The sequence below is a fragment of the Rhea americana genome, unplaced genomic scaffold (assembly GCF_003343005.1).
Source record: "Rhea americana isolate MKP2758 unplaced genomic scaffold, rheAme1 scaffold_28, whole genome shotgun sequence".
NCBI lineage: Eukaryota > Metazoa > Chordata > Aves > Rheiformes > Rheidae > Rhea > Rhea americana.
Genome location: NW_028186401.1, coordinates 6,890,212 through 6,902,418, shown reverse-complemented (window position 1 = coordinate 6,902,418; position 12,207 = coordinate 6,890,212). Strand labels below are relative to the sequence as shown.

Genomic DNA, 12,207 nt, shown 5'->3' with positions numbered 1-12,207 from the left:
TTGATTTTGTTTTTTACATTTCCTTATCACCCACCTGCCCTGTGCACAGCCTGATATTTCYAGCTTGTTCCTGTGTCTGTGCACTGTAATATCCCCTTTCCTGCTCCCCTGTCCTTTCCCTCATGTCTCCCTGTCTCTGATCTCACAAGTTTGACTGGGCAAACAGTCAAATGTGCTACAGTGCGTGCTGACAGCCAACATGTACACAGGTTTTCTGGCCCCAGCACCCGTCCTTTGAAGTAAGTAAGACACTATGTACCTTTCTTTCAGCGGATGTACTGAGTTCTGTGTGTATTTCTCTCCACACTAGATCCAGCATAATTGCAGAAGTTTTGATTTTCTTAGGAAAGCAAGCTACTAAGATTTAAGCTGAGACATGAGTGCAAGTTATCAAAACAGACTGAGCAAACCTAGTTAGGTAAAACAGGAGATATTCCAGCAAATACCAATTCATTGTTATAGAGTGATACTGAAGAGACAAGAGACAAAAATAAACTAAAAAATTTGCATTGAATATTTATTTTGATAAACAGTGTGTATTCCAAACAACTACATACTATTTCAGTTGTAAGCCACAAACCTTTGGAACTAATGTTCCAAGAGCTCTTGTCATCATAAAATAGACAGTCAATGCATTACCACATTCTGCGGACATAGAGAGCTTTCAAGTGCAAAGCAGATTATCGGAAAAGACATATTGCCAACCTCCTTAACAACTTGGACAATGCTGAACTCCAGTAAAAATGCTTCATATGTCTGCAATTTAGTTGTCTTAGTGCCATTGTAATAAATAAATAGAAAATATATCTTTTTTTATTGGGAAGTCTATAAGAAAATGTACAAAACACTATACATCTAACTCCGAAAAAGGACCAGCTATTTCGGCGACAGGTAATACAAGCATTGGAACAGATGCAAAAAACAAACATCCAAACAAACAAACAAACAAAATCCAATCAAAAATCACTCTTACAATGGCAATTGTCTATGTGGGCAAACATGAGAACATATGTAGTAATAAAACCTTACAAAGAGGATAACTGCAGCTTGCGCAGGGATTGTTAAAAGACTGTACAAAGTACAAGCAGTCAGTTAATTTACTAGTCAAGGTGTGCAAGTGCAAATTCTAGAACAGTCAAATATTAAAAAGTAATCATATGGCACAAAACTATTGCTGACTGGTGATGATTCTGCCTTCAGAGTAATACACGGACTTCGTTCCATAAATGTCAACRGGAGCCCTTTGCATTTCACAGGAGTATCTGCCCCATTACACTCTGCTATGATGCTCTGTTATCCATCAGGCTTAGCAGACTGCAGTGATCCTATACTAAGTATTCACAGCATGAGACCCAGTCCTAACTCCAAACAGGCCCCATGTGACAAGCCTTGCATGATAGAACAAGCTACTTTTAAAAATTTTCTTCTTTTAATAAGATAAGACTTTTTAGGAAAAAAAAAAGTTTTCCTAGAGCCAAGTCTTATGATTTCACCCTGAGAATTTCAAAAATTGTAAAATTAGAAACTTCACGTTAGCACAAATACAACATGCTTGTGGTAGCCGACCAAACCAGTCTAGGGGATTGACCCGCATGGCATGATCCTCCCAGGCATTTACACAAAGAGCAGGGAAGGGAAACTGTCAGTGACCCAGTTAAATGGTGCACGGCAAAGGGCAACCCCTGCACCCATGGTGCTTTGCAGAAAACCAAAGCCCAAACCAGGAACTTTCTCAGTATTGCTTTCTTTCACGTGGTTTGTCAATTGCTCATGAAAGAAATATGCTGGTTTTGGTCCATCTCTTGAGAGCATGTGTGTTCCACTAATACAATGTGACAGGTGCAATTATATGAACAGAATTGCCTCAGGATAGTGTATACATTGAGATAACCCAGACTAACATACTCAGTGATTTCTTTCACTGTATTTGCTAGATTTCAGGGATCTGGCTCTGTTTTGGCCATCAGATAAGTGAGACTTAGATAATCAAGGTTGAAACATAAGTGAGACTAACTTTTTCAAGGAATAGTTTGTGATCTGAGGGTGAAATCCTCAAACCATCAAAAGACATTGGGAAAATACTTGCCTGCCTTTTAAAAGTATTGCCCATCCTGGAAGTGGCACAAATGCCTAAAGAGTAAAAATAATTGTGCTGGAAGGAGGAATCTTTCATTAAGAGGCTCTTGTTGAGAAGCAAAGGAAGGAAAGCTTGTATCCTTTCTTTCTTTTTTTTTTTTTTTTTTTTTTTTTTTAATACAACACACATGACATTCAACTTGTTCAAAACAACTATATAGTAAGACTGAAAAGAACATTTCCAGTTTTAAAACCCAGGAGCGGCTTGAGGGGCATGTAATCTTCAGCACTACCTGAATTTTGCCCATGATCGCTTTGATTTTCAGAGCAACTGATCTAAAAATTAGGGACAAGGCTTGTAGAGTTCAACACCTACCTAGCCTTTGGAATGGCACTCAGAATCATTGCTCTTTCATTCTAGTCACAAGCTAATATATTTTGAATACCATGGAAAAAAAGGTAACTTAGTCACAAGAGCTCTAAAAAACAGAGCAAAACAAAGTCATCATTATCAGCTAGAACAATTTTTGTAGTAGCAGTGGCAGAGAGGAGCAAAAGGGGAAAACAAACACAAATACTATTGGCAAAATTGACAATTTTGTGTGCTTTGAAAAACTATTCTTCCTACATTTTCTCTCTCCTTAGATTTCTTAGACTAGCCAGAGCCACAGGAGACACTTTGACAGCATTTCTGAGCAGAAATATCACTGAACAATGTTCAACTTCCCAGCTTCAAGAGATGTCCCAGCAGGACACACTAATCTGCCTTCATTAGTCAGATTTTTAGCTGACAAGATTAAATTTGAAGGGAGAAAGTAGGCTCAAGATATTCCACTAKTTATGGGGGTTCCCATTCTAACTCTTCAGTGGTAAGACCTCAAAGACTTCTATTCAATGACCTGCCAGCCTCATATAACTCTTCCAGGAGGCCTAACATACTTAGCCTGAGGACACACTAGGAAAGCAACACAACAGAGTAGTCTGACCCTGTTCCCTCTGATCTCCCTGGAAAGATGAAACACTAACTTTGAGGCAGAATAAGCTGTGTCCCAGTATTCCTAGCCATAAACTGGAGACTTGGACAGGATGCTCTCTTTGACTGGCAACTATGAGCCCTCCAGATTGGTCCTGAATATTGTTGTATGGAGGGACCGTATGGGAAAGACTAAGGAAGTGTATGTGCTGATTGACAGTTCTTTCCTGTTAACCTACAGCTGCTTCTCTAAGGAAAACCCTCTACCTGAGCAACCACTGGTAAAAATCCCACGACCTATAGGAGAACTGCTGTTTTCTAAGCAAGCAGAAAGATACGGTTTCATCAATCCCCGCTGGTACACTTTATTCACTCCTCTATCATTTTTTCCCCAACTATGTGCTGTGGGTTAGAATGTACAATGCAGAAAGATCTCAAAGAGCTTGATCGAATGTCTTTGAAGTTTAAGGGTGAATTCTTACTGTCCAGTCAAGTTTCCCAGTATCTTAGTAATCATTCAAATATACTTTTTTTATCTTAGATTTTCAGTAAACCTTTGAATTGACATTCCATGTTTATGTGAGCAGCTAACACCATGGAAAAAGAAGACGACTGTTATGACAGTTCACAGGCTGGGGAAAACGATAATTCTCAATGGCTTTTAGATCTAGAACTCACCCTTTGAGGGGCAGCACAAAAATTAGCCTGTCACAGGGGCACTAAAAGAGCAGCACCCTGTGAAAACAGAGGCAAACCTTGCTTTGTAACATGAGAATCAACATGGTATCAATGAGCAAATCAACAGGACAGCAGCTGATGATCACAGAACACAGGCTGATCACAGAGGAATGCTTTTTTGTCACACGTGGCCGCTCTAGTTACTTACAGTAAGATTTCTTTTTGAAAACAACAACAAAATGCTACATCTCTGGAGCACTCTGGCAATGTGCCTATTTTAAGCAGTCAGTAGTCCATCTATTGGGGGCAGTGCTGGTAGCCAGAAGGCAAAGCAATGTGTCCTCATAACTTCATTTTCTTCACCACAGGAATTGGTAGTGCTTGGTAGATCTTAGCTGAATCCTCGTCAGTGACCAGTTTCACCCAGACGGGGCGGAAGCTGCCTTTGAATCCAACAAAAGCCATTTTTTCTGCAAAACAGAGCACATACATACATTAAGAGAGTGCCTCACAGCTTCAAATAAGCAGAAGTACACTCGTGCACCACTTGATTGAATCGATGCAGGAGGACATGAGCACACATGCAAACATCGCCGTTGCAAAGCTAATGGCCAATTATGTATTCTCCAGTAAAGAAATACTTTCCTGCTGAAGTTTAATTCTAACTGTATTTGCATGTTGCATGCTTCCATTCATTAAAAGTAGCCTATATATGATACCTAGCAGAGAAGAAAGAGACAAGGAAAATCCCTTCAGAGCAGGCAGTTTCAGCGGTCTTGTGGAGCTGTCATTATCTGCATGATGTTTATACTCAAAACCCGTCCATGCTTGGGAAAGGCATTAGCTAGTATAACACAGGCAAAAAGAAAGTATGCCCAAAAGCTCATAATTAGAATTGATCAGAGAAACATTTACAATAGAACAATATTGTAGTGCAGTATGTGACACTATTGAAATAAAGATACTTTGTGTCATCAAGCTGGAATTCTTTTTCAAGAGATAGCCACCTAAAGATAACATTTAGACAATATCAAAATTGTTGTTCTGAGGCATTTAGAGGAGGAAAAGTCCAATAGTTCTATTACTAGACTACCTTTTTATTTAAAAAGTCTGGAAAATCAAAAAACCCCCAAAAAACTAGAACTCTTTCCTTCTAAGAACAATTGCCAGAACACTTTTTCCATCTACAGTATTAGACTGAATGCTGTTATCCAAAGCTGCCGTGGATACAACCTTAATGAATAAATAAATGACTGTTTCCAGGCTGTTCTGAGTGCATACTTATAGAAATAAGCAAGGCAGAGTTTAAGAGCAGGACAGAAGGTCCCATTACTAGGACCATGGTAAGGAAATACATCAAAGGTTTTTTTTAATTGTATATTTAGAAAGTGGTTACCTTTTAACCTAAAATCCTCTGCTGCTCCAAGTTTCCCCAGTACTTTAGTCCATGGTCCTTTGGAAATGAATCTTCCTTTAGATGTCACCAGCACTATAGAACTGAAGAAAACAAAAAGTCATTTATAAACACATGAAGAGTTAGAAAACATTTCTTGCTTGCCTGGCAGCACTGGTAACTCCTGGCTCTGTGGCTCAAAGACACCCATGAACTACAGTGGTTTCTGTTTTAGCAGCTTTCATTCATGCTTTCCAAGAACTTTGTCATATGTATATGTTCACTTTTCCAATCATCCAAAACCCATTAGGAAGCTGACTGAATTTGCCTTTTTTTTTTTTTTTTTTTTTTTTAAAAAAAGCTGGTTTATAGAGTGGTTTAAGTGTTTCCAATCAGCACATTGATCTTGCTTTGCTTAGAAAGAAACGTGCTCTCTGTGGGATGCTCTCAATGACTCTGAAACTATCTCTTGTTCTTGTATAATTTACTTCCTGGAGATTTTTGTTGACCTCACACTTTTAATCATTTTTCAGCATCCTTTTGCTTAGAAAGTTTATAATAATAATAACAACAACTATTATTATTATTATATAATATTATGTATTATAATATTATAACATTATATTATATAATTATTATTATCATTATTATTGCCTTACTTGTATGCAGTGTATTTCACCCTGAAATTTCTTGGGGTCCCTTACAAGCACAAAGTGATATATGAAAGACAGGAGTGAGTCCTTTATTGTAGTACAAATCCGTAAATACTCAGGTAGAATTTAGCAACTGTCTAAGCCTAATTCTAAAGGGGGAGAAGAAAACACAGAGTAATCATGAAGGGTTAATCATATAGCAAGAACTGTCCAAAGAGAAGCACAGGCCACTGAACAAAGTTAACCCCATTACTTCCTACAAGATTCCCAGACACCTCCAATAGCTATCTTAAAGTGTGCAAGGAAGAAAGATGCTTCAGTGAGTTCAGCAGAAGTTCTGCTATTAAGCTCAATAGGGCAGGATGTCATTCTTGCTCAGCTCCTAATTAGAGCAGCATTGCAGAGTGATTGAGAAAACATTTGTTTAGATTATATCATTTCATTCCATTTTCCAAGGTTTCCATGAGTGACACTTCCAGTGACTCAAATGTCGATTCTGCAAAATGCTGGGTCTGCTTTCCTACATCATGATGGACCCAAATCACTAAATTAATTAGACGATAGCTCCTGTGGAGATCAAGCACTGAGCTAACACATCTTAACACCTCAGCTAGAACTGGAACTGCTCAGGGAAAAATAGCAACAGATGGTGACAGAAGAAAATCAGAAGCAAAAGAACTAAAAGTCATCAAGACATTTCCTAGAAGACATTTTTCCTAGAAAAACCTGAGGTGTTAAAATACTTCAGTTCTTACAAGAATAGATGGAGCTGGTAGTCTGTTTTTTGACTACTTTGTGAATGYTGAATCCCCTCTTTTTCTTTTGCTTTACTAAAATCATTACTTTCTGTTAAGCCTTTCTTGCTATGGAATTTTAAAATAAATTTGCCAGATGTTTCACTTTGTTAACCTGGGGAAATTCATCAGAAAAATTAATTCATGTAAAATTCATCAGAAAAATTAATTCATGTAAAAAAATGCATTTTGGCTTGCAGAGAGTTTCTTAAGCAAACCAAGAAGCTTGTCATTGCTAGGAACACCTCTTTTCCACATCTCCAAATCTGTAAACCTATTTAAAAGTTGCTATTCAGGTAACCTCTTCATGAGAGGCAGACAGAGCTTTCTGGTTAGTGGAGCCCTTTTCCTCTCCACTCGCCCCATCCCTCCATACAGTTCAGCTTCTGGGTCACGAAGGGGAACAGAGATGACAAGAAGCTGCTGGCTTACAGACCCTCCACCTGCATGGTATCTGCATCTGACTCTGAACAACACTTTTCTTCCAATGTCTGTCTATCCTGGATCAATGGATAATAGATCTTCCATGGCTGTAGCTGAAATCCTTGCCTGATCGGATTGGAAAGGCCTACAAAGAAGGGCTAGGTAAGCTTTTGATGAAAGAAAGAGTATGATTTGGAATTTCAGCATTTGCTAACACATACAACTGAGTGAGACCTGAGAGGTACTGATTACGTTTGATCCAGTTCCAGTCCTAATCCTAATCCAGTTCTATAGTTAATCCAAAGAGATAGTCAGGCTCAGATCCAAAAAAGGCTACAGGTCCTTCTTATAGGTTCTTAAAAAGGATTTCGATAGACTTAAATACACCTGAAGTCTAATTATGATTCAAGCCCTCCTCTCAAAGCCTGTTGAACCTTATCACAGCTCACATTTTGACCTAGTTTTTTATATTAGTCAATCAAACTAGACATCATCCTGAAAGTAAGGATCAAAGACAAGTGGTTTTCCTCTCCTTCCACCTATCTGAGTGTCCTGGCCACTGGGCTACATAGCCCTCTTAGGAAACTTTCATTTCCCTGTGACCCCTGCATGGAGGAATGGGGCTAAGAGATGCCTGCTTTTCAGTTTTGATAGGCGAGTGACTAGGTACTATTTAAGGAAGCTTTGGTGCTATATTTATGCGCCTTCCCACACTCAGCACTATGAACATTTACGCAGCTTTCTATTGAGATTATCAGCTGGTTTAAGAATCTCTGCACTACTCTCACACAATAAAGATCTGGCCCAGTCCTGCTTCCAAGAAGCCACAGAGGCTGTTTCACCTACAGAGAGGAAATATTAAGGCACTCCAGCAATTTTAAGTGATCTAAAGCAAGACAGAGAGTAGACAGCTGGATTCAGCCAGAATTGAGACTGGACTTCTTGCAAAGGAGGCTGACAGAGTTCTTTAAAATGCCCTATTATGATCTTATGAAAGAAAAACAAGCAACTACCATGCTCTTCTGTACTCAACATGTTTAAGCCAGTAGAAACACAGATGTATGTGCCTTTGCGAAGCCCTGCTGAAACTTGGAACTTCCAAGTCTCCACAATAAATCCTAGAACAATATCCTGTCAATCTGCCCACAGTTATTTCAGATGATTCATSAACAGAGTGATTGTATTTGTATTGAATGTTAGGTACCAGATTTTAAATCAGAACAGATCTAATAACAATGAAATATATTCATTTCCTAATAGCACTTTACAAACCAATATGAGAAGAGAACAGCCCCTTCAGTTAAAGAAGTCCTGAGGTTGCTTCCATTATTATAGCAGTAAATGAACCCACTGTCCTCCAGAATGCAGGAACATGTGTTGGATACTTACCATCCACTTCCAAAACTCTACATTTCTGGCTCCCCATACTCAAAAAATAAAAGCACACAGCCCTTTATTCTTGGCAAGGAACATGCGCAAAGAGCATGTGTTTTATTAGTGGAATCTTTGGAGATTTGAGAGCGTGTGCAGGCACTAGAAAAATGTAAACTGTGCACATCTGTACACTAGAAACTGATAAATGCCATGAGTTTATTCAGGAATTTAAGTCTGCAGTTTATCTGTAACCCCCAACATAAATATAGATCTACAGCTTATTAATCAAATGTAGTCCTTCAGTTTATCTGGGGCTTCATCAGTTCCTAAATCACATATCGTACATTCTTACATTGCCTGCATGTTCTGTTCACATTTGGACACTTGCAGCTAGCAGGTACAAGCCACATTCTTCTCCCACTCAGTCTGGCCTATGTTAGGTGACTAAAATCTCAAAAAAGTTGAGTGTTGCACAACACTTGTATATTACATGTTACTAACACTAGATTATTTACTCACTGATCTTTGATGTTGTTGACATAATTTTCTATTTGTGCTGGAATTCCTTGTAGAATCGAGTTCTTGAATGTTACTCGATCAACAACTTTTCCATGATGTCCGTCAATCACAATCAGTTGAATTCCCTCATCAGTTAGGAAAAACCTTATACCGTCAACCTGTGTGGGAGGAAGAATAAGCTTGGTCTGTCAAAGCAAAACGAATACAAAACAATCAACTATAAGAAACACTAATAAAGTTGAATAACACTGGACTGCTCTTTATATCAAAGGGCAAAATTCCAGATAGAGGTCAAACTGTGCTGATTTTTGCTGGTATGATGAAGTTGTGGTCATTTTTTTGCAAAATACAAAGCAAAAGAGATCCAACACTAATCATTCATGGTAACTTCGTAAGTTTTCCATAATAATGAAGTGAGTATTTTGTCTCATAAGTTTTACAAAGTTCACTGAGAGGACTTGCTTACCTCCATGTATGCAAAGTCATCCTTTAGGTGGAAGTACTGCTTCTTATAAGTTTCTATTTTCACTTCCAGTAAGTGGTCCTTAGTTTTCTGTTTACAAGAAAAAGGAGAGAAAATGGTTTCTAGTGAGGTTGTCCATTACCTGAATGCTGCATTGTCAGAAAATGTTTTAAACCTACAAATTCAATCAGCAAAAAAACTACATAACAAGTTGTGACTTGCCAAATTGCATTGCTAATGAGATTGGGTACAATGATAACCTCTCTGCTTATCCAGTCAGAATATAAATTGTTTCACCGAATGCCAAAGCTTGAGTGATTCTGCAGCTGACCTAATTCTCTGAGGCTTTGCTCTGCATTCCTGCTCCAAGGGTGATGACTGAAAAAAAACCCCAAAACAAAAAACAAATAAATATTTCCTTCTCTCCTCTAGAACCAGTCTGGGCTGGATCCAGGAGACAAAGTGCTGTGCAAAGTCCTTGATATAAGTGATACATTCAGCTATGCAGTCTCCTCTCTGACACTACTGTTCTTATAACCTGGAGGAACTCAAGGGCAGGCAAGAGGCTTGTGTCTGTCCAGATGCGGATTCCCTGGACCTAGCTGTCTTCTAGATCAGCATCTTTAACTCTGCACTTCTAAGCTCAAGACTTCACAACAGAGCCCTGAAAGACTAAGTATTTAACTTSCACTGAGGTCTTGGGCAGCTCTGTCCCTGAAGAGCTGTGCTTTTTGCACTTGCAAGAATCTGTTTCATATTGTTTTACATGCCTGGACTGTTTCAGAAAATTAGGCACAGGAGATACTGAGTCTCGTACAAAGTCTCTCTGTGACTATGAGAACAACATGTACTGGAACTACAGACTTACAGTGACAATAATGCTACAATAATAAATCGACTACTTTACCAATTGTGCACTAGAGAGCTTCTTAGGCATTGGGACTTCTATAATTGGTGTCTCAATGTACTTGGGATAGGCCATGGCTTCACAGTCACTGATACCAGCAGTCTTTGGAATCACAGCTTTGATTCTTATTCGTTCACAGCCTTTGACAGAGCAGAAAGCAAATTTCTCCTTTTCATTTTGAGCTTTCAGTTTCAGAAACAGCAGTCTGCAGGTAGAAGAGAAGAGTGAACATCCCTGAGTGTTCTGGTCAGACCAAATGACTTAGTCCCAGCGTCAGCGGACTGCTTCTTAAAGCTTTGCAATAACGTGTGTTGCAAATCCCCAGTGCTGATGCTGGTTATTTCTACTGCTTAACATACCACAGGCAAGTGTACAGACACACATCTCAGGCATGGTTGGGAAGGTCAGGCAACTTGAGATAGACAGATTAGACAACATCTGAACTCCCCTAGGACTCTATTGTATCGTGATACATTTACATAGAGATACCTGTATTGTTTTTAGATCTTTTTCTTTCTTTCCCATTATTTTAATTCCTTAGAGGAAACTAACAGACTTAACTCTCTTAGTTCCTGTGAATCCCTGCCTTGATGCTTATAAATGGTTGCTGTTCAAAATGAAAYGAGTTGGGTGTGCCTCCACTTCAGCTTCACGCTCTATAGTCTGGCACTTTGCTTTTGTTTTTTTCCTAATTTATATTCACTTGGCATAGCATTTCCCAGAGTAATTGGCAGTGCAGCAGAGCCTATGAATGACTGGCAGCTGTGGGAGTCCCAGGAAAATTAAATGCTGATCACATTCCCAGAAAGAATCTCTGGTTTTGTTGCACTCCCCGTTAATGGCATGAACTAAACAATTCATGATTCCAACAACTTTCTCATATCGCTGCCCGAATCAGCAAGATCTGTTTCCTTACCCAGTGTCCTCATCCCAGTAGTAGTATCCTTTGCTAGGATATCTGTGCTCCAGTTTTTCCATCTGAGAGGTTCTATAGAAGGTTCCAGTTTTGTACGTTTTCTTCAAAAGACGATTATGGATGTCTGAGAGAATGGAAAATGTCGTTCCTTTAGGATAACAAAACCCTACTTGGATCCAGTCATTCCTAAAATAGCGAAGACCCGTATTAGAACATGTTGACACATGACTATTATTTTCCTGGGCATGCTAGAAGCCAAACTAAATAACTGTAACTTATTTTTTTCCTGGCTGGTTAAAATTTTAATGGTTTGGGATGAATCAATGCAACATAAGTTAGATATAACATCCATGGGTAGTTAAATGATGTGGGTCAAATCTGCTCCTCACTTCTATACTTTTGACTTCCATGTACCTGGAATGAACTAGCTCTAGGCTTCTAAAAATGAACCATGTAATCTTCCAGGGCCTCTCTGGGAAGGAAACAGAATCTGAGATGTCAGATGGAAATATGGTGAACTCAGTGGACTTCATGAAACAAGTATGTTAATTCTGGAAGAGCTCATTAGGTGATAACCTCACCAGTTAAAAATGTGCAGTTACACTAGTGGGCTAGAATGTTCTGTTCATGGTTTTGAATTCAGTCAGAGCACTCACTTGTTGAAGTTGATGAGCCATATGGCCAGTTCTTCAGGGGCTGTCTTGTCCCAGTGGATGGTGTAGCCTTTCCTCAGAGTTATAACTGGCTGATATTGCTGGTAATGAGTGCTTTTGCTCAAAGCCCCTTCCAAATAGAGTGGTTGATTGTGGTAGTCATTTTTTATTATTTTCATTTTCAGGTTGGCTGGCTTGTAGGCTTGGATGTAGATCTAGGTTAAAAAARAGATCACACATGATTTAATGAATTACAGTAAAATATTAAAGGCTCCGCTACTCAATAGATGTGAACTGGTATGAGGCCTCTGACTTCAGCAGTGACATGTATGGCAGACAGGAGTCTGGCCATATACTTATACCTGTATATTCAATTTTTTAATAT

At 39.0% G+C, this 12,207-nt stretch overlaps 1 protein-coding gene across 1 annotated transcript in view; it reads right to left on the bottom strand.

Moving 5' to 3' along the window:
- Nucleotides 1–491: 491 nt before the first annotated feature.
- Nucleotides 492–12,207, bottom strand: part of CEMIP (cell migration inducing hyaluronidase 1) — a 119,475-nt gene continuing 107,759 nt past the window's right edge. The window contains exons 23-29 of the mRNA XM_085308720.1: nucleotides 11,826–12,037; nucleotides 11,170–11,355; nucleotides 10,254–10,458; nucleotides 9,350–9,436; nucleotides 8,884–9,041; nucleotides 5,124–5,224; nucleotides 492–4,197 (exon numbers count right to left, since the gene is read on the bottom strand). Coding sequence (XP_085164846.1) covers nucleotides 4,070–4,197; nucleotides 5,124–5,224; nucleotides 8,884–9,041; nucleotides 9,350–9,436; nucleotides 10,254–10,458; nucleotides 11,170–11,355; nucleotides 11,826–12,037 — 1,077 coding nt within the window. The 3' untranslated portion in view covers nucleotides 492–4,069. The remainder of the gene's footprint in view (nucleotides 4,198–5,123; nucleotides 5,225–8,883; nucleotides 9,042–9,349; nucleotides 9,437–10,253; nucleotides 10,459–11,169; nucleotides 11,356–11,825; nucleotides 12,038–12,207) is intronic.